The sequence below is a fragment of the Oncorhynchus kisutch genome, linkage group LG4 (genome assembly GCF_002021735.2).
Source record: "Oncorhynchus kisutch isolate 150728-3 linkage group LG4, Okis_V2, whole genome shotgun sequence".
NCBI classification, from domain to species: Eukaryota; Metazoa; Chordata; class Actinopteri; order Salmoniformes; family Salmonidae; genus Oncorhynchus; species Oncorhynchus kisutch.
In genome coordinates this window covers 57,129,850-57,155,976 of record NC_034177.2, presented here as the reverse complement: position 1 = coordinate 57,155,976, position 26,127 = coordinate 57,129,850, and the positions used below count along the sequence as shown (strand labels likewise).

Genomic DNA, 26,127 nt, shown 5'->3' with positions numbered 1-26,127 from the left:
AGAAAACTCACAGCTGTAATCGATGTCTAAGGTGTATCTAGCATGTTTTGAATACAGGAGCTCAATACTTATGCAACAACTATATTTTTGTTATTTAATTTCTAACATAATTAGGGAGCCAAGGTTAAGTTCACTGATAACGATTGGCTGGTTGAACACTGAACAGGCTTTAAGCGATGCTAATCACATCTGCATACCACTGGAGACTCACTTGAGAGCTCTAAGCTGCATCGAACCCCAATAACAGGACATTATAGCCTGTATGCAGCCAGACAGACATCAGAGATGTGGTGATCAAATAGCTCCTTCAATACAGAGTCAGCTATTCCAGAGAAACCCTGGGAGTAAATGGCTGTGAGTCTGACTCTGTCTGTATCTGTGTCTTTATGTGTGTCTCTTTTGATCCACCCCTTTGTTCAGGGACACATTATTCAATTTCTGTTAGTCACATGTCTGTACTTGTTCAGTTTATGTCAGTTGTTGAATCTTGTTATGTTCATACAGATATTTATGTTAAGTTTGCTGAAAATAAATGCAGTTGACAGTGAGAGGAAGTTTATTTTTTGCTGAGTTTATATATATATATATAATAAATAAATAAAATAGTTTTTTATAAATATCTTTCAGGGTTTGCTGCAGAACCCACAACACCCGACTTCCCGCGGCTATAGGCCTATGGAGATGTTTCCCTGGTAGGCAATAGAATAGTCAGGGATGTCTTCTTGTCTCCCTTCCCATCCTTAAAGCCCCAGTCCTGCACTCCTCTTCCTCAAAGCCCCACCCTTCCTCCGGGAAGGACCAGCAAGCTCTCCGTACCTGTTGCACTGCAGCAGAATCTGTCTGACTCAGAGTCGGATTTGAATGGGAACGCATCGCACCACAGCAGTAACCTAATCCCCTGGCTTCTCCTTAGTCTGACAACAGGACAGGGTTTCTGCTCACACTCAGCAGCATGAAGACCCTCCGCCTCAGCACTTTTCTGTCTGCATGTGTGAGTGTGTGCGCGTGCATTTGGCCTTGTGTGTGACTCTTGGTGTGTGTGTGCTTCCGTGTGTGTGTGTGTGTCTGTGCAAAAGACTGCATTATTGAGGAGAAGGGGAAGGAAGAAGTGAAACAGTGCCGGGACGGGACCGTGTGTGTGTGTGTGAGTGTGTAGAAGAGATGGGAGAGAGGACTACGGTGCAGCAGCACAAGCAGCCTCCCTATGATGGTGGGCTCTGCAACTACGCCCAGAAAATCGGCTCCTGCTTCGGACTGGACGGTAAGAGAGAGGGGGGTTTGTCCTGTACAGTGTGGAGGAGGGTTGGAAGAAACAGGCCAGTGACTGAGGATGTATGAGATTCATTTCTCTCAATGATCCAGATGTCTAGGATGACAAAGGGATACCGTATTTTGTGTCTAATCACGGTGTGTTTGTGCTAGTGTGTCTTGAAGTGTGTATTTATTTGTGTCGGTGTGTGCAGTGGGAGCAAGGGTGTTTACATGTAGTTAGCTGCACCCAAAGATAGACAAATGAATAGAGGAGCAGGGCTGTGCCCCACTGCAGCAGAACACACCAGCCTATCCTCTAACAGACCCAGCCTCTGTCATCAGCCCGTGTGTGTGTGTGTGTGCATGCGTGTGTGCGTGTCCTCTGCCTTATTCTTTATCATTCTATATGCTTTTGCATTCATTTGATTGGACTCTTTACTGTACAGTACATCGGATGGATGAGGAATTGATGTAGGCTAGATTTGTGGGTGAAAAATAGACATAAATAAAACATTGATGTTAGTAGTAGCATGGTCAGGCTCAGCCTAGAGCTATGGCAATCCTCCTGTGTCCGTGGAAATGCTGTGACAAAGGAGCAATGCATTTAATTAGAAATAGAGGCCAAGCCCTAGTTCTCCTCTCGAGTCTGTTTCTGCTCTGTCATCATCATCCTCGCTTGTATCATGATTTTCAAAAGCTTTAGAGTGGGTAGTGTAAGGTACAGTATATGCGTGCAATGTGTATTGTACAGTTTCTGTTTTGTGGACAGTATATTCCTGTAAGAGAGATGTTAGTAAAAAAAAAAGATATTGGTTTATATAAGAGTGTTGTTTGTGACCTTAAAGTCTTGTTCACACTGCAGTCTGAACAGCGAAAAATGCACATAGAATCGGATATTACAAGCCACATTTCAAACCACCTTCGTAGGTGGTTTGAAATCAGATGCAAATCTGATTGCTGACCATACTGACTTGTGTCTGAACGGTCAAATCTGATTTATTTGCCCTCAAGTGGTTTTTAGACTGTTATTTGGCATATCTTGTTCCTTGCTAGCTATTCTGTTGTCAGTTTGACAAGAACATGTGGTAGCTAACTTGCTAGTTCATTGTTTACAAACAAATTAGTGAATGTGCTAGAAAGCTTAAACAGCTACCTGGCTAGCTAGTTGACTGTGGTGGCCAAAAAGGACTTGTTTTGAAAGTTGGATCATCTTATCCTTTGAGGCTTGAAAAGGGTTTTGACACTATGATTCTGAACATTCAAAGCAACTGGGAAACGTCCATGACAGGCATTGTTGTCACCTTAGCTTGCTACATAAATTATAAGTAATAGGAAGCATGAGAACCAATCAGCCTACACCACTGCTTTACCCACCCATCGTTACTATGACAACTAGCGTAGCCATGTCAGGAAATTACTGCTATCTGAATAAACACAAATCTGATTTGGTCATTTGTAAATTGCTGTTTGGACAGTCAGTATTCCAAAACGGATTTAAAAATCTAAACTGATTTGAGCATAAAAGCCTGCAGTGACGGTGTTCAGGTAGCAGTAGCGCATCAATAAATATTTTCACCTTACAGACCAAAAAGCTTATGGTTTATCTCATATTTTATATTCAATCATTGTTTATCAACATTCCCTATGAGCATGTTTATTTCTCTGTAGGTTTTTCCCAATGCATATTGGTATGAAAACAGTTAACTTTCTCTGCCTGTTCATCCCACATATAACCTCTCACCAGGAGAATTGGTTGACTCTCTAAATTTGGCATAGGATGGAAAATCCAGTCAAGGATCAAGGAGACAGAAGGTATCGTCTTTAACTCACGAATTCTCGGGGAAATCATTTTATTATAAATCATTTTTGGGAATCTTAGCGAAACACATTTCCCCCCCAACATAAGATGGCTTCAAGATTACAAGACCAATCCAGGACTCTACATAGTCTATATCCCTTAATCCTGTGGCTCAGACTGTGTGTTTGTGTGTGTGTGTGTGTGTGTGTGTGTGTGTGTGTGTGTGTGTGTGTGTGTGTGTGTGTGTGTGTGTGTGTGTGTGTGTGTGGAGCTCATGGTCTTGAAGAAGTAGAGGCAGCAAAGGTGTTTTATTTGGAATCTAGTTGTTGAAATCAATGTAAATGTGACTTGGATCAATGTGGTCCTGTGTGCCCAAGTTGGTAAAAGCATTGCGCTAGCATCTCCAAGGTTGTGCGTTCAATTTCCTCAGGGATCACATACATAATGAAAATGTATGCACTCAGTGTTTGGATAAAAGCTTCTGCTAAATTGTACATTTAGAGCATATTATAACTAGAGTAGTTTAGATCACAATAACGGAAAGATATGGTCCACTAATATTGGGCTTTACTGTTTATACAGTCCCGCTTTAAACAAAGTGTAACTTATGATGGCTTCATAAACCATTCATAAAGGCTTCATAAGCAAGACATAAATGGGTCACACGTAATCTCTAACCGTATGTCATGCTCTATAAAGGATTCATAAATGTAGCATAACCATGTGACATAACTGGAAATGTCAAATGTGACATAACCCACTGTAATCTATGATATAAACCAGTGTTTATTAAAGGGTGACATAAGCACTGCTTAGTAAAGGCTTTATAAATCATAATAAATTGAGACTTTACAAAGCTAGATAAGGCGATCCATAGATTATAGATCCATAACTTTGTCAGTTCAAACCCCACCCAACATATAGGATGGCGCAACAATGGTTATGATAACATGCAAAGGTTTCCCTGATTGTTTAAACCTTTGTTTATACAATAGCTAAATAAATTGTCATGACGTTGGCCTCTTTGGGTATAGCAAGCCCATCCCCCTCTCCATGCCTCCCCCTTTCCTCCTTCAACTAGGTTGCTGTGGTCAGAGAGATGTCGTAAATTCCTGAGAATCTCCTCATGGACACATAGTAGAGAGAGTAGAATTTCATGGAGCACAAAGGAATTTCTTCCACCTCACAGAACTTGAGGTATGAACAAATTTCATGTTCCAGAGAAAGTATAAAAGATTGGTGAAGAATCCAGCTACGAACTGGTCCGTTTGTCACAACTTGGGAAGCTCATGGGAGACGGTGTGGCCACATTACCATAACACTGTTTATATAATATTCTCAGATATGAGGTTTACATCTAATTGTTGTATAAGATGAATGAGTGAGTATGATACTGTTTGTATAATTGTGTAATATGGACTGTTTGGACTGTTTAATTTGGACTGTTTAATGAAGAAAAATACAATTCCCTTTTGATTTGAACTAAATCAGAGGACCGCCCCTGAGCCCAGTTAGGGTCAGACATCCTGGGACAGCCCTCTTCGGCCCTTCCGAATAAAACCCCCACTCGGGTTTTCAATCAGCAGACCATGTTTCTCTCAATCACGGGAGTACAAAGGTTTTAGTCCATTGCTGAATCTTTTAACCATACCACGTGGTTAAACTCTTAGACTATCGATACCGACAGAATGAGAACAAGTCTTTGATATTAATTTCTAGTCTGCAGCTAGGAATTCGGTATCATTGAACGCGAAGAACGACAACCGCCGAAACATCCAACTTTTCACCAGCGATCAAGACGACACACTGAGCGTAAATATATATATATCGATTGCAATTGTTCAAATGAGTGAGTGTTCATGTGCAAAGGATTAGTATTTCAATTGTTATAATTATCACTTTGTAGTGACTTCTTAATCGACCCCCACTTACCCTTTTGTCTAACAAGCCGCCATGCCAGTTTAGCCCACTAGGGCACATCCTCCTATCATTACATTTACCTTGTTTGTTTGTTTGTGCATTTCTGTGAATTACTTACTTAGTAATAAATAAATTATGTAAGACAATTGATGTATGGATGACTCATAGTAAAGACTGGGTTCGTGCAGATAACCAACAATTTACGACGTTTGGAATGAGACTAACGTGAGGTAAAGTAAATAATTCATTAATTCGAAGACTAATTGATCAGATAAAATATCTGAAAATGTATTTTAGGAAATGATAACTTTTGTAATCTGAATATTTTTCCTTGGTGCCCCGACTTCCTAGTGAATTAGTTATGTGATTAATCAGTTGATCGCGTAATAACTAATTACAGAGAATCTTTGATAAAAACTATAAGTCTTCAGTTAATGATAGTAAAGACACGACAACATCATGGGCCCATTTCAACCAACAGGCAGAATTTAGCTACTCCATTAAAGGGAGATTACATGCACCCAATGGCGATTTTATCATGTAAATCTTGGTGGGGCAAACAAATTTTTTTTTTAGATGCATGCCAGCAAAGACACCAAAACACAACACTAAACAATACATTCATTGCACTATAACGGTGACAGGCTGTGCACACAAACTGTTAGGGCCTACAAAAAGCTGTCCCAACAGCAGAGCTTTCTTTCCAGCACAATGGAGTGAATCCTTACCATCGCTACACCTATCTATCAGTAGAGCCTTGTCTGGCAGCGAAACAATTAATTCAGCCTTGTTTAATGCCTTATCAAAAACATAGCTGATATAGCTGACTTGCTTAATTCTTAGGGCTGCAATCCCGTTAACGGGATGATATGACAACAGCCAGTGAAAGTGCAGGCGCCAAATTCAGAACAACAGAAATCTCATAATTAAAATTCCTCAAACATACATGTATTTTATACCGTTTTAAAGGTAATGTTGTTGTTAATCCCACCACAGTGTCCGATTTCAAATATTCTCTACAGCTAAAGCACCACGAACGATTATGTTAGGTCACCACCAAGCCACAGAAAAACACAGCCATTTTTCCAGGCAAAGAGAGTCACAAAAAGCACAAATCGAGATCAAATTCATCACTAACCTTTGATGATCTTCATCAGATGACACTCATAGGACTTCATGTATGTTTTGTTTGATAAAGTTTACATTGGCGCATTACGTTCATTAGTTCCAAAAACATCCAGTGATTTTGCATAGCCACATCGATTCAACAGAAATACTCATCATAAATATACAGTGCCTTGCGAAAGTATTCGGCCCCCTTGAACTTTGTGACCTTTTGCCACATTTCAGGCTTCAAACATAAAGATATAAAACTCTATTTTTTTGTGAAGAATCAACAACAAGTGGGACACAATCATGAAGTGGAACGACATTTATTGGATATTTCAAACTTTTTTAACAAATCAAAAACTGAAAAATTGGGCGTGCAAAATTATTCAGCCCCCTTAAGTTAATACTTTGTAGCGCCACCTTTTGCTGCGATTACAGCTGTAAGTCGCTTGGGGTATGTCTCCATCAGTTTTGCACATCGAGAGACTGACATTTTTTCCCATTCCTCCTTGCAAAACAGCTCGAGCTCAGTGAGGATGGATGGAGAGCATTTGTGAACAGCAGTTTTCAGTTCTTTCCACAGATTCTCGATTGGATTCAGGTCTGGACTTTGACTTGGCCATTCTAACACCTGGATATGTTTATTTTTGAACCATTCCATTGTAGATTTTGCTTTATGTTTTGGATCATTGTCTTGTTGGAAGACAAACTCCATCCCAGTCTCAGGTCTTTTGCAGACTCCATCAGGTTTTCTTCCAGAATGGTCCTGTATTTGGCTCCATCCATCTTCCCATCAATTTTAACCATCTTCCCTGTCCCTGCTGAAGAAAAGCAGGCCCAAACCATGATGCTGCCACCACCATGTTTGACAGTGGGGATGGTGTGTTCAGGGTGATGAGCTGTGTTGCTTTTATGCCAAACATAACGTTTTGCATTGTTGCCAAAAAGTTCAATTTTGATTTCATCTGACCATAGCACCTTCTTCCACATGTTTGGTGTGTCTCCCAGGTGGCTTGTGGCAAACTTTAAACGACACTTTTTATAGATATCTTTAAGAAATGGCTTTCTTCTTGCCACTCTTCCATAAAGGCCAGATTTGTGCAATATACGACCGATTGTTGTCCTATGGACAGAGTCTCCCACCTCAGCTGTAGATCTCTGCAGTTCATCCAGAGTGATCATGGGCCTCTTGGCTGCATCTCTGATCAGTCTTCTCCTTGTATGAGCTGAAAGTTTAGAGGGACGGCCAGGTCTTGGTAGATTTGCAGTGGTCTGATACTCCTTCCATTTCAATATTATCGCTTGCACAGTGCTCCTTGGGATGTTTAAAGCTTGGGAAATCTTTTTGTATCCAAATCCGGCTTTAAACTTCTTCACAACAGTATATCGGACCTGCCTGGTGTGTTCCTTGTTCTTCATGATGCTCTCTGCGCTTTTAACGGACCTCTGAGACTATCACAGTGCAGGTGCATTTATACGGAGACTTGATTACACACAGGTGGATTGTATTTATCATCATTAGTCATTTAGGTCAACATTGGATCATTCAGAGATCCTCACTGAACTTCTGGAGAGAGTTTGCTGCACTGAAAGTAAAGGGGCTGAATAATTTTGCACGCCCAATTTTTTAGTTTTTGATTTGTTAAAAAAGTTTGAAATATCCAATAAATGTTGTTCCACTTCATGATTGTATCCCACTTGTTGTTGATTCTTCACAAAAAAATACAGTTTTATATCTTTATGTTTGAAGCCTGAAATGTGGCAAAAGGTCGCAAAGTTCAAGGGGGCCGAATACTTTCGCAAGGCACTGTAGATGATAATACAAGTTATACACATGGAATTATAGTTATACCTCTCCTTAATGCAACCGCTGTGTCAGATTTCAAAAAAACTTTACGGAAAAAACAAACTATGCAATAATCAGAGACGGCGCTCAGAAAAATTATCAAATTAGCGGCCATGTTGGAGTAAACAGAAACCAGAAATTACATGATAAATATTCCCTTACCTTTGATGATCTTCATCAGAATGCACTCCCAGGAATCGCAGTTCCACAATTAATGCTCGATTTGTTCGAAAATGTCCGTTATTTATGTCCAAGTAGCTACTTTTGTTAGCGTTAGGTACACATATCCAAACGCTCGTGCATTACTTCGGACAAAAACTTTAAAAAGTTATATTACAGGTCGAAGAAACATTTCAAACTAAGTATAGAATCAATCATTATTGAAGATTTATGATAAAAACATCCTAATGTTCCAACCGGAGAATTCCTTTGTGTCTAGAGGAGCAACGGAACACAAGTCGATATCATGTGGAATGCGCGTGACCAGGAAATGGCTCTCTGCCAGTAACCTGACTCATTCAGCTCTTATTCAGTCCCACAACACATAGAAGCCTAATTCAAGTTTCTAAAGATGGTTGACATCTAGTGGAAGCCCTAGGAAGTGCAACTTCATTCATATCCCAATGTGAATGCAATAGGGCCTGAGTTGAAAATCGACCAACCTCAGATTTCTCACTTCCTGTTTGGATTTCTTCTCAGGTTTTTTCCTGCCATATGAGTTCTGTTATACTCACAGACATCATTCAAACAGTTTTAGGAACTTCAGGGTGTTTTCTATCCAATACTAATAATAATATGCATATATTATCAACTGAGACTGAGGAACAGGCCGTTTACTCTGGGCAACTCTGGGCACCTTTCATCCAAGCTACTCAATACTGCTCCTGCAGACATAAGAAGTTTCGTAATTTCGATTAAGACATTAATGAGCGAGCGACGACGGACGTAGTCAATGTAACTATGTGTTCAGCACTTTTGAAATGTACAGAGTCAGAATGCAGAACATGGGCTGCACTTACAATATTTTCCCTGTACACAAAGTCAGAACCGTAGGATAAATAAAGGGGGCATATACAGTGCCTTGCGAAAGTATTCGGCCCCCTTGAACTTTGCGACCTTTTGCCACATTTCAGGCTTCAAACATAAAGATATAAAACTGTATTTTTTTTGTGAAGAATCAACAACAAGTGGGACACAATCATGAAGTGGAACGACATTTATTGGATATTTCAAACTTTTTTAACAAATCAAAAACTGAAAAATTGGGCGTGCAAAATTATTCAGCCCCCTTAGGTTAATACTTTGTAGCGCCACCTTTTGCAGCGATTACAGCTGTAAGTCGCTTGGGGTATGTCTCTATCAGTTTTGCACATCGAGAGACTGAAATTTTTTCCCATTCCTCCTTGCAAAACAGCTCGAGCTCAGTGAGGTTGGATGGAGAGCATTTGTGAACAGCAGTTTTCAGTTCTTTCCACAGATTCTCGATTGGATTCAGGTCTGGACTTTGACTTGGCCATTCTAACACCTGGATATGTTTATTTTTGAACCATTCCATTGTAGATTTTGCTTTATGTTTTGGATCATTGTCTTGTTGGAAGACAAATCTCCGTCCCAGTCTCAGGTCTTTTGCAGACTCCATCAGGTTTTCTTCCAGAATGGTCCTGTATTTGGCTCCATCCATCTTCCCATCAATTTTAACCATCTTCCCTGTCACTGCTGAAGAAAAGCAGGCCCAAACCATGATGCTGCCACCACCATGTTTGACAGTGGGGATGGTGTGTTCAGGGTGATGAGCTGTGTTGCTTTTACGCCAAACATAACATTTTGCATTGTTGCCAAAAAGTTCAATTTTGGTTTCATCTGACCAGAGCACCTTCTTCCACATGTTTGGTGTGTCTCCCAGGTGGCTTGTGGCAAACTTTAAACAACACTTTTTATGGATATCTTTAAGAAATGGCTTTCTTCTTGCCACTTTTCCATAAAGGCCAGATTTGTGCAATATACGACTGATTGTTGTCCTATGGACAGAGTCTCCCACCTCAGCTGTAGATCTCTGCAGTTCATCCAGAGTGATCATGGGCCTCTTGGCTGCATCTCTGATCAGTCTTCTCCTTGTATGAGCTGAAAGTTTAGAGGGACGGCCAGGTTTTGGTAGATTTGCAGTGGTCTGATACTCCTTCCATTAATATTATCGCTTGCACAGTGCTCCTTGGGATGTTTAAAGCTTGGGAAATATTTTTGTATCGAAATCCGGCTTCAGACTTCTTCACAACAGTATCTCGGACCTGCCTGGTGTGTTCCTAGTTCTTCATGATGCTCTCTGCGCTTTTAACGGACCTCTGAGACTATCACAGTGCAGGTGCATTTATACGGAGACTTGATTACACACAGGTGGATTGTATTTATCATCATTAGTCATTTAGGTCAACATTGGATCATTCAGAGATCCTCACTGAACTTCTGGAGAGAGTTTGCTGCACTGAAAGTAAAGGGGCTGAATAATTTTGCACGCCCAGTTTTTCAGTTTTTGATTTGTTAAAAAAGTTTGAACTATCCAATAAATGTCGTTCCACTTCATGATTGTGTCCCACTTGTTGTTGATTCTTCACAAAAAAATACAGTTTTATATCTTTATGTTTGAAGCCTGAAATGTGGCAAAAGGTCGCAAAGTTCAAGGGGGCCGAATACTTTCGCAAGGCACTGTAACAGACAATGAAAGCTCTGACAATATTAGATGATGACATATATCAAAAACAGGTTACAGGCTACATGTGCAGCACCACTGCGTCAGAAGAGTAATGTTAGGTGACATTATGAAATTATTGAAAATAGACCAAATTATTAGGGTGAGGCACATGGGCTACTAACAACTTACTACACAACATACACTTAGTATTACTTTCTTAGCTACAGTATACATATCTCCCTTGCATATTACATCATTTATGCAGAAGCATACAAGACATTTTTGGACTCACCTTGGCTTGTGATGTGCTCACTTAAACATGAAGGCGGAGTGCCGGTTTTGTCATCAAACTTTGTCATTAAAGTCTGGCATTCTCTGGATTTATGGTGGGAACTTGGGGGGAAAAAACACAGCCACTCCATTGAATAGCAGGCCACTGGTTGCTTTGCACTGCTTGCAGTTGCTTGCAGTTAGCCACTGATTCCTTCCAAATGACTCATTGTTGAATTTGCGATTTCCAAGAGGACAAGTACATTAGAGTGTCTAGTTTAAGAAACAGATGCCTCACAAGTCCTCACCTGGCAGCTTCATTAAATAGTACCCGCAAAACACCAGTCTCAACGTCAAAAGTGAAGAGGCGACTCCGGGATGCTGGCCTTCTAGGCAGAGTTCCTCTGTCCAGTGTCTGTGTTCTTTTGCCCATCTTCATCTTTTATTTTTATTGGCTGGTCTGAGATATGGCTTTGTCTTTGCAACTCTGCCTAGAAGGCCAGCATCCCAGAGTCGCCACTTCACTGTTGACGTTGAGACTGGTGTTTTGCGGGTAATCCCTGCTGCAAACCTGGTCAAGAACTACAGGAAACGTATGATCTCTGTAATTGCTAACAATCTCTGTAATTGTACCAAATATTAAGTTCTGCTTTTCTGCTGTGTCAAATACTTATGTCATGCAATAAAATGCCAATTAATTACTTAAAAATCATACAATGTGATTTTCTGGATTTCTGTTTGAGATTCCGTCTCTCACAGTTGAAGTGTACCTGTGATAAAAATTACAGACCTCTACGTGCTTTGTAAGTAGGAAAACCTGCAAAATCGGCACTGTATGAAATACTTGTTCTCCCCACTGTATATATATTATATATTATATTATTGTTTATATTATATATATATATTATATTATGAGTCTGCCCACCTGCCTTGAATGACGAGTCGCCACTGCATGCACCTACAGTGGGGCAAAAAAAGTATTTAGTCAGCCACCAATTGTGCAAGTTCTCCCACTTAAAAAGATGAGAGAGGCCTGTAATTTTCATCATAGGTACACTTCAACTATGACAGACAAAATGAGAAAAAAAATCCAGAAAATCACATTGTAGGATTTTAAATGAATTTATTTGCAAATTATGGTGGAAAATAAGTATTTGGTCACCTACAAACAAGCAAGATTTCTGGCTCTCACAGACCTGTAACTTCTTCTTTAAGAGGCTCCTCTGTCCTCCAATCGTTATCTGTATTAATGGCACCTGTTTGAACTTGTTATCAGTATAAAAGACACCTGTCCAAAACCTCAAACAGTCACACTCCAAACTCCACTATGGCCAAGACCAAAGAGCTGTCAAAGGACACCAGAAACAAAATTGTAGACCTGCACCAGGCTGGGAAGACTGAATCTGCAATAGGTACGCAGCTTGGTTTGAAGAAATCAACTGTGGGAGCAATTATTAGGAAATGGAAGACATACAAGACCACTGATAATCTCCCTCGATCTGGGGCTCCACCCAAGATCTCACCCCGTGGGGTAAAAATGATCACAAGAACGGTGAGCAAAAATCCCAGAACCACATGGGGGGACCTAGTGAATGACCTGCAGAGAGCTGGGACCAAAGTAACAAAGCCTACCATCAGCAAGGGCATTGAAGATGAAATGTGGCTGGGTCTTTCAGCATGACAATGATCCCAAACACAGTGGCTTCGTAAGAAGCATTTCAAGGTCCTGGAGTGGCCTAGCCAGTCTCCAGATCTCAACCCCATAGAAAATCTTTGGAGGGAGTTGAAAGTCCATGTTGCCCAGCAACAGCCCCAAAACATCACTGCTCTAGAGGAGATCTGCATGGAGGAATGGGCCAAAATACCAGCAACAGTGTGTGAAAACCTTGTGAAGACTTACAGAAAACGTTTGACCTCTGTCATTGCCAAGAAAGGGTATATAACAAAGTATTGAGATTAACTTTTGTTATTGACCAAATACTTATTTTCCACCATAATTTGCAAATAAATTCATAAAAGAATCCTACAATGTGATTTTCTGGATTTTTTTTCTCATTTTGTCTGTCGTAGTTAAAGTGTACCTATGATGAAAATTACAGGCCTCCCTCATCTTTTTAAGTGGGAGAACTTGCACAATTGGTGGCTGACTAAATACTTTTTTGCCCCACTGTATGTGTTAACACAAACTTGCTTGAAACCAAAAATCCACAAGAATAAACCAGCAGATCAGATCAGATCTCTTGTTACCGTGTGAAGTGATTATGATACCAAACCGCTGCATCTAGGTTCTCTATTCCTGCCCTAATTAAATTTCAACATGGGAACATTGAAAATCGCAAGGCTGGTCATTTATTTCAAATAGCAAACATTTAATATTGAATTTCAACATAATTAGAATATAATGTGTAATTTGAAATAACTTGATGAGACTGCAATTTAATTAACACATATTTAGTCAATAATGATTAGCTTGATTTAGTTGCACATTTTAGATATGGACAGTTCAGGGATATTTTATTTTCGCCCCTTGATTAAAAATGACCATAACTCATGTTATGTATCCATTAATTACAACTTGTCTTTAAAAATAAACTTGTCTTTAAAAAGTATGGCCATTTCTTATCAAGACGAACAGGAAAATATCCCTGCACTGTCCGTATTTGAAAGGATGTAACTAAATCAAGTCAATCATAATCTATCTTTTTAAATCAAATGGAGTCTTATAAAGTTATTTCAAATAGCACATATTGTGTTATTTTGCCATTTAAGGTGAAACGTTTGAATAAAATATAGGCCTACTACTTTTATATTCTAGGCCTACTGCTTCTAGTATTTTTGCATTCGTCACCTATTTTCAGTGTGGCCCTCTGGACCTCGTTGAAGACCGAATACAGTATTCGGTCTTCAACGAGGTCCAGAGGGCCACACTGAAAATAGGTTATACAAAATTGGAAACAAACCAGTCTTCTAATCCATAGTTTTGGAAATTTTAGATGATCCCTGACTGCCTAGCTTTTGTTTAGGGGATTATTAGCAAGCTGGACACAGTCAAGAAACTGTATGAATGTAGGTCCGTTATCATTTCTACACAGTACCGATTTGGTTTTAGTCATTTTAAAGTATATGGAGTTTGTGTAAATGTATTATAATTTTTTAAATAATGTTTTAATTTTTTTACTCAAACCTCCGGCTGGCTGGATTGGACCCTCTCGGCCTGTGGGCCGTATATTTGACACCCCTGACCTAGACGCAGCTGTCGAGTAGCATAATCACTTGACACGGTAACAATGAGAGATCAACTGATCTTCTGGTTTATTCTTGTGGGTCTATGGTTGCAAGCAAGTTTGTTTTAACACATAGGTCCATGTAAGCAAAGCATGATTACATACATGCTCTGATTTTTTGGGGTGGCAGGTAGCCTAGTGGTTAGAATGTTAGACTAGTAACTGAAAAGTTTTAAGATAAAATCCCCAAACTGGCAAGGTATAAAATAAACATGTTGTTCTTCCCCTGAACAAGGCAGCTAACCCACTGTTCCTAGGCCATCATTGAAAATAAGAATTTGTTCTTAACTGACTTGCCAAAAATAAACAAATATAAGAAAATCTCCCATTAATACCATTTTAAGAAATCCAGTGTTAAACTGCAAGTGTGCCTTAATTTCTGCCTATACGTTGCAATCGACCCAATCAGAACTCTACATTTTACATTTTATCCAGCTATTCCAGACAGGACATAACCTGGGGCTGGGATCTCCAAGTAGATTTCAGTTTTTACTTGCGCTGTACTGTGCGACTGCTCCCGTCAGTGGTCGTCAGATTTATGTTGTAGAATTAGAAGAAAAGATTGTGTTCTCCATCTAGCTAACTATAATAAATCTCCTGAAACGACACTACTGTTTAGGATAATTATTTATGGACAGTGCTAAAGTGGTGAGAGTATTTCCAAGTCAATTTCAACAGGAGAGATTGGCCTTGTCCGAATACACTTGTGTTCTAAATAACATACTTTTTGGTTATGCGAAAATGTTGCTTTTTTTAGTATGTGAAATGTCAAATGTGGTTTGCATTAAATGTCAGGATGTCATACTCATTTAGACTTTTCAGCAATTAGAATTCCCTGCACACTATTGAGGAAGAGAGTAGTCTATTAACACTTACTGTATGTGTGTTTGACAACAGCTGATAATCAGAATAGGGCTCTATACAAATTAATGAGCGCGATTGCACATTAGATGACACCTTTTCAGTATGGAGGAGTAGTATGTTGATATTTGCTGCTTACCGTATATGTTTTTAGAAACTGTACGTTCTAAATAGTTGTAGTGGGCAAGACAGATTTTGGACAAGGCCATCAGTTGAGCTAGCTGACTTTTGATATCTACCTATCATTATAGCTACCCAGCTAGCCATGAACCTTCTGGTCAAATGCGACCAGAAATACCATAGCCCAATTGTTTTTCATTGATAGTGTTAGTTAGCCAGAGCCAGCTCTGGTAGTTTCTTGATTAAACATCCTAAGTATTTGATATTTTCGCGATCAACTGAATCGGTGTCCCTAAACCGGGATCGACGTTGCTCAATATACGATAATGTGACGAGAATAACATTGTAAACAACAGCCAAATCTAGAACATAGACATGTCTTATATGGGCAGAAAGCTTAAATTCTTGTTAGTCTAACTGCAGTGTCAAATTCACAGTAGCTATTACAACAACAAAAATACCATGCTATTGTTTGAGGATAGTGCACAACAACAAAACACTTTTGTCATGGCAACTGGTTTGATACATTATTTACCTTCAGAGGTGAATGTAAGTAATCTTGCTCTGATTTGTAATCTTGAGGGTCCCAGAGTCAAAATGTAGTGTAGTATTGGTTGAAACAAATACATTTTTATATTCAAATGTAGAAACTGGGTTCTACAGTTTGACCCCACTGCTGTCTCTGGCTCCCATATCTTTTTAAAAGTTAAATACTCCATATAGTAGATATGTACAGTTGAAGTCGGATGTTTACATACACTTATGTTGGAGTCATTAAAACTTGTTTTTCAACCACTCCACAAATGTCCTACTAATGATTTGCCTCCTTTTCAAATGTCACCGTGTTTCCAAGCCACAGTAATGCACTTTAGACTAAATCTTCATCAGCGCCCGTGATATGCAACTTTTCAGGGAAGTTAGGAACCAATATACACAGGCAGTTAGGAAAGCTAAGGCTAGATTTTCAAACAGAAATTTGCATCCTGTAGCGCAAACTCAAAAGTTCTGGGACACGTTAAAGTCCATGGAGAATAAAAGCACCTCCTCCCAGCTGCCCACTGCACTGAGGCTAGGGAACACTGTCACCACCGATAAATCCACTATAATTGATAAGTATTTTTCTACGGCTGTCCATGCTTTCCACCTGGCTACCCCTACCCCGGTCAAATGCCCGGCACCCCCCACGGGAACTCGCCCAAGCCTCCCCCATTTCTCCTTCATCCAAATCCAGATAGCTGATGTTCGGAAAGAGCTACAAAATCTGGACCCATACAAATCAGCCGGGCTGGACAATCTGGACCCTCTCTTTCTAAAGATATCTGCTGAAATTGTTGCAACCCCTATTACTAGTCTGTTCAACCTCTCTTTCGTATCGTCTGAGATTCCCAAAGATTGGAAAGCTGCCGCGATCATCGCCCTCTTCAAAGGGGGAGACACTCTAGAGCCAAACTACTACAGACCTATATCTATCCTATCCTGACTTTCTAAGGTCTTCGACAGCCAAGTTAACAAACACATTATCGACCATTTCGAATCCCACCATACCTTCTCCGCTATGCAATCTGGTTTCAGAGCTGGTCATGGGTGCACCACAGCCACACTCAAGGTCCTAAATGATATCATAACCTCCATCGATAAGAGACATTACTGTGCAGCTATATTCATCGACCTGGACAAGGCTTTCGACTCTGTCAATCACCACATTCTTATCGGCAGACTCAACAGCCTTGGTCACTCAAATGACTGCCTCGCCTGGTTCACCAACTACTTCTCTGATAGAGTTCTGTGTGTCAAATCGGAGGGCCTGTTGTCTGGACCTCTGGCAGTCTCTATGGGGTTGCCATAGGGTTAAATTCTGGGGCCGACTCTCTTCTCTGTATACATCAATGATGTCGCTCTTGCTGCTGGTAAGTCTTATTTGTATACATAAATGATGTTGCTCTTGCTGCTGGTGATTCTCTGATCCACCTCTATGCAGACGACACCATTTTGTATACTTCTGGCCCTTCTTTGGACACTGTGTTAACTATCCTCCAGACGAGCTTCAATGCCATACAACTCTCCGTCTGTTGCCTGCAAATGCTTTTAAATGCAAGTAAAACTAAATGCATGCTCTTCAACCGATCGCTGTCCGCACCTGCCCGCCCGTCCAGCATCACCACTCTGGACTGTTCTGACTTGGAATATGTGAACAACTACAAAAATCTAGGTGTCTGGTTAGACTGTAAACTCTCGTTCCAGACTCACATTAAGCATCGCCAATCCAAAATTAAATCTAGAATCGGCTTCCTATTTTGCAACAAAGCATCCTTCACTCATGCTGCCAAACATACCCTCATAAAACTGACCATCCCACCGATCCTCGACTTCTGCGATGTCATTTACAAAATAGCCTCCAACACTCTACTCAACAAATTGGATGCAGTCTATCACAGTATCATCTGTTTTGTCACCAAAGCCCCATATGCTACCCACAATTGCGATCTGTACTCTCTCGTTGGCTGGACCTCGCTTCATACTCGTCGCCAAACCCAATGGCTCCAGGTCATATATAAGTCTCTGCTAGGTAAAGGCCCGCATTATCTCAGCTCACTGGTCACCATAGTAGCACCCACCCGTAGCACTCACTACAGCAGGTATATCTCACTGGTCACCCTCAAAGCCAATTCCTCCTTTGGCCGCCTTTCCTTCCAGTTCTCTGCTGCCAATGACTGGAATGAACTGCAAAAATCACTGAAGCTGGAGACTCCCTCACTAGCTTTAAGCACCAGCAGCTCACAGATCACTGCCCCGGTACATAGCTCATCTGTAAATAGCCCATCCAACCACCAACCACCTAATCCCAGGGTGGCAGGGCAGCCTAGTGTTTAGAGTGTTGGACTAGTAACTGAAAGGTTGCAAGTTCAAATCCCAGAGCTGACAAGGTACAAGTCTGTCGTTCTGCCCCTGAACAAGGCAGTTACCCACTGTTTCTAGGCTGTTATTGTGATTAAGAATTTTTTCTTAACTGACTTGCCTAGTTAAAAAAAATGCTGTGTTTATTTATTTTGCCAGCACTGCTTGCTTCTGAAGATAAGCAGGGTTGGTCCTGGTCAGTCCCTGGATGGGAGACCAGATGCTGCTGGATGTGGTGTTGGAGGGCCAGTAGGAGGAACTCTTTCCTCTGGTTTAAAAAAACAAACAAAATATCCCAAAACCCCAGTGCAGTGATTGAATGACACTGCCCTGTGTAGGGTGCCGTCTTTCAGATGCAATGTTAAACGGGTGTCCTGACTCTCTGAGATCATTAAAGATCCCATGGCACTTATCGTAAGAGTAGGGGTGTTAGCCCCGGTGTCCTGGCTAAATTCCCAATCTGGCCCTCAAACCATCACGGTCACCTAATAATCCCCAGTTTACAATTGGCTCATTCATCCCCCTCCTCTCCCCTGTAACTATTCCCCAGGTCGTTGCTGTAAATTATAATGTGTTCTCAGTCAATTTACCTGGTAAAATAATGGATAAATGGCATAAACCATGGCAAAATGTGTAGAATAGCATGAAATTAGCTTTAAAACCCCAAAAAGTATCTCCACCCCATGACAAAATGGGTACAATTGTATGATGTTTGTTCTAAAATGTCTAAATGTTGTGTAGAACTGCAGAAAACTTGCTTTAAAACTGCAACAATTTCTCTACCCCATGGAAAAATGTGTACAATTTCAGGAAATTAACTCTAGAACCAAAAATGTTCTCTTCGCAGTCAAGAGGTACCACTAGGATGACATAAAACAATCCAGGTAAGTCTGCGAAGGTACGACATGATGGAGAGGGAGTTGGATTGGCCATTGTTGATGACATGGACTAAGACAAGATTGTCTGTGTGGAAAAGGACACTCTCTTCTGGGACCATTCGTGACTCTACAGGGACGCGGCGGTGATGATGGGGTATAGTTTGAAGTGCTGAGGATGTGTCTAGGGAGTCAAGAAAGGTCAACCCTGCAGGCTACTCAGAAGAGAACCATCTCTCTCTGTAGTAGCCTCCAAAGCTGAGGGAAGGGGCAGCGCCGGTGAAGAGCTGAAGGTCTTTGGTTGAGGAGATGTGGTTGTAATAGAAGAGTGTGATACCGTTCGAGGTGGTGAGGAAGAGATGCCAGAGGCGTAGTTACATTCGACAGGGGTCATTCAAGGTGATGTTGTGGTGGAGGGAATTAATGGAAGATGATAGGCCAAGTAGGTTGGAGATGAAGGAGCAACCCTGGGGGATGACACGCTTGGCGTAGTTGTTTATTAACAGTGGGGGTTTTGGAAGTGGTTGGAGAGGATGACGTGGTGAGGTTGAGTATGTCCGGAGGTAGTGAAGCTTGGAAGGAGACTGTGTCGAGGGTGATGTCTAAATTCTAGGGAGGCGGATGGACCTTCTGTTTTCTCCAGAGAAAGGGGGATTCTGATGGAGTTTAAAGCAGATGTGACAATGTTGAAACCTTGAGCAGGAGAGGAAGATGGGTAGTCGACGGCCAGGAAGTCATACAGAGGTGGAGGACGTATGGCACTTTGTAATTGTTGGTCAGGATCCAGCACTGCTTCCAAAAGGAAGTCAAAGAGCCTGGGGCTGCTCTTGCAGCTGAAGGCGAGGTGAACCGCAAAGTAGAACTGGCCCTTCCAGCAAACCCCAAAAATATGCCCAAATTCTGAGGCCAGAGGAGGGACCTTGAAGGCACTGATGATGTTAGCTTTGGTAGGTGCCTTCATTGAACTGTTGCACCCATCCGGTGGCCACGGTGAAGAACAGGTGGTAGGTATTGAAGGTGGAGCCACCAAACTGGGCACCCAGGTTGAGGATGATTGTGAAGTAGTCGTCCAGCTCTGACTGTCTGGAGGGAAAGGCTTTACAGGAAGAAAGCATGGGCAAACTCTAAGGTAGTGAGGATCCTTGGTTGATGAGAGCTTGGAGAGGAGGGGTGACCTTTGGCAGAGCTGGACTTGGAATGACAGGAGCCGTGGGAGGGTAGGAGCAGGCCAGCTAGATTGATGTTGTTACCATTTATGGTCTGCTGGTGAAGAGCAGGTGAGACTGGAGATGGTCTAGATAAGGAGTGGTTGCAGTGTTGGCCAGAGGCTTGGCAGTGGCGAAGGAGTAGGCTGTCGATGGAGCGGGGGTGGGGGTTCACGTCTACGGGGCCAGCCAATGTGGATGGTACGTGTGGAAGGAAAGAGGGGGATGGGAAATAGGGAGGTAGGGGCAGAGAGAGCGTCCATCCCCCATCCAGAGCTTAGGGGGCAGGGGAAGGAGAGAGGGAGGCAAGGCTGCAGCCATACCCGTTAAGGCTTGCGAATGCTTCGGTGTGTGTTCGCACACTACCTTAAAAGACCATCGCTTGAAAAATGTGGCAATAGTACTGTTTGCCCATCTTGAGACACCGTAGCCAGTTCACACTTCCACAAAATAGTCAGTAAAATAGTCAATAAATCTATCATTCATTTTGACGGTTTTGCAGAGGAGTTCTTAGTCGCACAGTTTTTCATCTAACTAAGATATCTGGTGCAGTGTTGCTCAAGGGAAGAAATTGTCTTCTATTGTTGAATGACAACAAACACCTCATTGAAGAATCCCTAATGTTGACCAGTCACCGACCAAGGGGTGTAGACTTTGGCTACCAGAATTTGTCTTGCTTAGAGGATGTTTTTTTGTGTGCCCAAAAAAACTTACTGATGACCAAATTGAACATGTCGTCACAACATGTCGTCATATTATATGCCTGAATTGTTCCAAACTGTTTCAGATGGACGCCCTTAGAATAGAAGGAAGATTAGTTGATGGGACGATTGGTGTAGTAAGGGAAGGGTTTGTGGCCTCGGGGCACTGGGATGAGAACAAGAACAACAGGGAAGACAAAAACTAAATTCTCAAAACATTAAGAACACCTGCTCTTTCCATGACATAGACCAGGTGAATACAGGTGAAAGCTATAATCTCTTATTCATGGCACTTGTTAAATCCACTTCAATCAGTGTAAATTTAGGGGAGGAGATAGGTTAACCTCTCTTGGGTAGGGGGCAGTATTTTCACGTCCGGATGAAAAGCATGCCCAAAGTAAAACTGCCTGTTACTCAGGCCTAGAAGCTAGGATATGCATATAATTTGGATAGAAAACACTCTACATTTTCTAAAACTGTTAAAATTATGTCTGTGAGAATAACAGAACTGTTATGGCAGGCAAAACCCGAGGACAAACCATCCCCCCCAAAAAGATTTTCAGCCTACCACTGTTTTCAATGGCTGTCACTTTTATTATAAGGTGAAATCCTCCAAGATTGCAGTTCCTATGGCTTCCACTAGATGTCAACAGTCTTTAGAAAGAGTTTCATGCTGGTTTTTGGAAAAATGAGCCAGAAATTGTAGTTTTTCTAGGTGTTTGCAAGCGCATGGAAGAGAGCGCGTTCTTTGGTATTTTTCTCCGGTAAAGACAATAACGATTCTCCGTCTTAAATTTGATCGTTTATTTACGTATTAGGGTACATAAGGTTTGATTATAAATGTTGTTTGACCTGTTTGGAAAAGTTTCTTAGTAACGTTTGGAATTCATTTTGTTGGCATTTTGATGGAGGGAAACTGGGCGAATTATTGACTGAAGCACGCCATCTTAACTGAGTTTTTATGGATATAAAGAAGGACATTATCGAACAAAAGGGCCATTTATGATGTAACTGTGACCTTTTGGAGTGCCAACAGAAGAAGATCATCAAAGGTAAGGCATTTATTATATTGCTATTTCCGACTTTCATGACGCACCTGCCTGGTTGAAATATGTTTTTCATGCATTTGTATGCGGGGCGCTGTCCTCAGATAATCGAATGGTGTGCTTTCACCGTAAAGCCTTTTTGAAATCTGTTAATCCTGGCTGGATTAACAAGAAGTTACGCTTTATTTTGATGTATTACACTTGTGATTTTATGAAAGTTAAATATTTAGCAGCGCTAGCTGTGCCACCAGAGACTCTGGGTTCGCACCCAGGCCGCGACCGGGAGGTGCGTGGGGCGACGCACAATTGGCCTAGCGTCGTCCGGGTTAGGGAGGGCTTGGCCGGTAGGGATATCCTTGGCTCATCGGGCACCAGCGACTCCTGTGGCGGGCCGGGCGCAGTGCATGCTAACCAAGGTCGCCAGGTGCACGGTGTTTCCTCCGACACATTGGTGCGGCTGGCTTCTGGGTTGGATGCGCGCTGTGTTAAGAAGCAGTGCGGCTTGGTTGGGTTGTGTTTCGGAGGACGCATGGCTTTCGACCTTCGTCTCTCCCGAGCCCGTACGGGAGTTGTAGCGATGAGACGAGATAGTAATTACTGACAATTGGATACCACAAAATTGGGGAGAAAAGTGGGTAAAAAAATTCTGTAGTTTGAATTTGGCGCTCTGCAATTTCAACAGATGTTGGCCAGGTGGGACGCTACCGTCCCACCTGCCCATAAGAAGTTTTAAATAAGTATTTTTAGGCCTTGAGACAATTGAGACATGGATTATGAATGTGTGCCATTCAGAGGGTGAATGGAAGAGACAAAATATTTAAGTGCCTTTGAACGGGGTGCGGTAGAAGGTGACAGGCGTACCAGTTTGTGTCAAGGACTGCAACACTGCAGGGTTTTTCATGCTCAACAATTTCCCGTTTGTATCAAGAACCCAAAGGACATCCAGCCAACGTGATACAACATGGACCAGCATGCCTGTGGAACCCTTTTGACACCTTGTAGAGTCCATGCCCCGAAGAATTGAGTCTGTTTGGAGGGAAAAAGGGGGCGGGGGGTTGCAACTCGATATTTGGAAGGTGTTCTAAATGTATTCTACACTCAGTGTAGACACTGCTGTGTTGGCTGCAGGGGGAGCAGCACCGGAATCGTTGGGAACCTGCATCACTGGGCCAGTAGAGGGAGCTGATGTGTTATTGTTCGAAACAGCCGGGCCAGCAGGAGGAGCAGATGCATTGACTCTGCCACTTGGCAGTCGGGTGTTTGGCGATGGTGGATGCGCTAAAGGGGGCCCTCTCGGCCGAGGGAGCTGGTTTAAAATGAAAACAGCGAGGCTTTGGGATCCCACCAGCAAAAAGGGATTGCCCGCTCAAACCCTTGGAGGCAGACAGGGTCTGAAATGTACTTTTTGGCCTACCTGCCAAGGGGACTGGTAGATTAAAACATCCACCAGCCAAGCATATTTTTTACCGGACAAAATAATTGCCTTTTTGAGTCACGTATACATTAATTTCAGTACATTTCATTGAGAGAATAAGTTATTATGTTGAATACAAACTTAAAGAAGAGGCCAGAGCAAAATTTGAAACCAAATTATTTTAATATATTGATCAACGGTTAATCAAATCAAGTTTATTTGTAGAACTCATTTAAAAACTGTAGTTGACTGTAGTTGACCAAACGCCAAACAGTGGGCACACTATTAAATAAACAAAACATATCAGATCCAATGAATATGAGTACATAGAAGTCAAAACAGGGCAACAACAATGGTAAGATACAATTATGAGAAAGAAGTGCAGTGGACACTGATACAAAGGGGAAACAAGGATAGCAGGTCTACAAATCCTTTACTTTGAGTAGAAATACCCTGATAAAATACAGGTAAAATAGAGACTAATCAGGTGCTGGTTAATTTTGGCTGTGGCTAGATTTTGTTCCCCAGACTGAATACAACTGAAGAATTCTTGAACTCAATATTCTACTGAAGTATTTGCTATTAAATGTACTTAAGGATCAAATATAAAAGTACATTTGAAGGTTTTGTAAACCTATCAGATGCTTAATCATTTTAATCAACTTAAACCTCCTCATCAGACTCCTCACTCTCTACCGCAATCACCCTCTTTGCACGGTCCATGAAGTCTGGCCTCCTGCTCCTGACAGAGTCCTGAAGCCACAGCATCACAGCATTTATCGGATCACACTCCCTGATCTCTGGAGAGAACAGCTGGACCATAAGAAGATCTGATAGTGTATCAGGCTTTAGGTTGGACCGCCAATTGGTTTTCACCTGTTTCATGGTATTACAACCTCTTTCACATTCAGTTGTGGAGGCAGGGAAGGACAGGACCAGGACAACCAATGCCAGCAAAATCAGGGCAGGAATGCTGATGGCTCATGTAGACACGGAACCAGGACATCTGGTCCACCATCTTCTGCAGGGACTGAAGCTCTTGGTACATACAGCACCTTCAGGACAGTCCACTGGTCAGGGATCCTTTCAACATGGATGCCAGAGGTCTCCAGGACAGTCCACTGGTCAGGGATCCTTTCAACATGTATGCCAGAGGTCTCCAGGACAGGAAGTGGTCCACCAGGGTTTCCAGTTCAGTGTCTCCAAAATCTAGAATAACTGTATACATTACATTACAACAAGCATCATGCAGTTTTAATTCTCAAACTATAAAAATATGATCATGAACCTGAACCCAACCTGACTGCCCTGTAATACAAAACATAAAGTAAACTACTGCTTCATCTCCTGACTCTGGCTAGCTGATGAATCTGACCAGCTTGTTGGCACACAGGACCCCTACACTGGCGTCCTGGAACCTGTCAGTCATACTCTCGACTAACCTGCCGAGCATTTCGTCCTGTGATGTGACGAGGGTCTTGCTGTCACCTCTGGCCAGCGAAATTCCCTCTGTTGGCCATTGTGGCCTTCATCACGGGCCCTTCTCTGATGTGAAAAGGCTCATTTGACCATCCTTTCAGAATTGTCCTTTACAACACACTCTCACTCACTCACACTAATCCTAATCCTTTCTCTTAAGGTAAGTATTTCTTATTGCAGCTTAAATAAACATACCTGGATTTGTACTTCTTAAGTACTGCCTGTGTTGAGCACAAGGAGCTGTGGGCTTCTGTTATGGTGATGGTGGACCTCTGCAGACAGACAGACTGGTCGCTCAGGTGTGTTAGTGTGTCATGCAGGAAGCCACAGAAGCAGATAACAACAGCCTCCCTCGCAGTACTGTAGTATTTCCTGGCCTTGGCTTGCTGGACACCTGGGACCTTTTGGGCATCAGCAGATTGAATCTGAAATACATGAAGAACAAAGACATACAAATAGACAATTAATTTCTGTCCCAAAAAAACTATAATAGATATGACATATTTTATCAGTGCATAAAGCATTAAAACATTATGTTACCAATTGTAACCATATTGAATTTTTCCACAATTGCTTGTGTTACAGCCTGAATTTAAAATGTATTAAATTGAGATTTTTTGTTCATTGGCCATTTACATTTGTCATTGGCCTACGCACAATACCCCATAATGTCAAAGTGGAATTGTTTTTAGATATTTTTAAAGTCTTGAGTCAATAATTATCAACCCCTTTGTTTATGGCAAGCCTAACTAAATACGTTTAAGAGTAAAAATGTGCTTAAGTCAAAATTAGCTGCATGGACAAATAGCAATATTAGTTTTTAACATTATATTTTTAATGACTACCTCATATCTGTACCCCATCAGATCCATCAGCTGAGCAGCAGAACTTCAAACACAGTTCCAACCACAAAGACCAGGGTAGTTTTCCAATGCCTTGCAAAGAAGGCCACCTATCAAATGAAAAGCAGACACCGAATATCCCTTTGAGCATGACAAAATTATTAATTACACTTTTGATGGTGTATCAATACACCCAGTCACTACAAAGATACAGGCTTCCTTACTAACTCTATTTTTGTTTTTTTGCACCCCCACTTTCTTACCAGAAAAGTATCATGATCCATTTGTTAATTTCAATTATTAGTAATGTTTCCATCTAGTCTGTATTAAAATAGATATGTCCATTTTAAATATGATATAATAATTTACCGATTGCATTTTGCACCTCCGTTGCCACAAGATGAATGGTTTTGCTTCCCTCCCAAATGCCACTGTTTGTGGAAGCACAACAATTTGTGTCGTCGACAGGTGCAGGTGTAGTACTGCTTGTAGTAGCAGTACTACCAGTAGAGTTGGTATGTGTC

General features: G+C 41.6%; 1 protein-coding gene across 4 annotated transcripts in view; it reads left to right on the top strand.

Moving 5' to 3' along the window:
* The first annotated feature begins 823 nt into the window (after positions 1–823).
* The window catches only part of ablim1a (actin binding LIM protein 1a), a 173,825-nt gene continuing 148,521 nt past the window's right edge, over positions 824–26,127 (top strand). Inside the window, exon 1 of one of the 4 annotated variants that reach the window (XM_031823265.1) lies at positions 824–1,261. In XM_031823265.1, coding sequence (XP_031679125.1) covers positions 1,162–1,261 — 100 coding nt within the window. In that variant the 5' untranslated portion in view covers positions 824–1,161. The remainder of the gene's footprint in view (positions 1,262–26,127) is intronic. The other 3 variants (XM_020481343.2, XM_020481348.2, XM_020481344.2) reach the window with 3 other exon arrangements.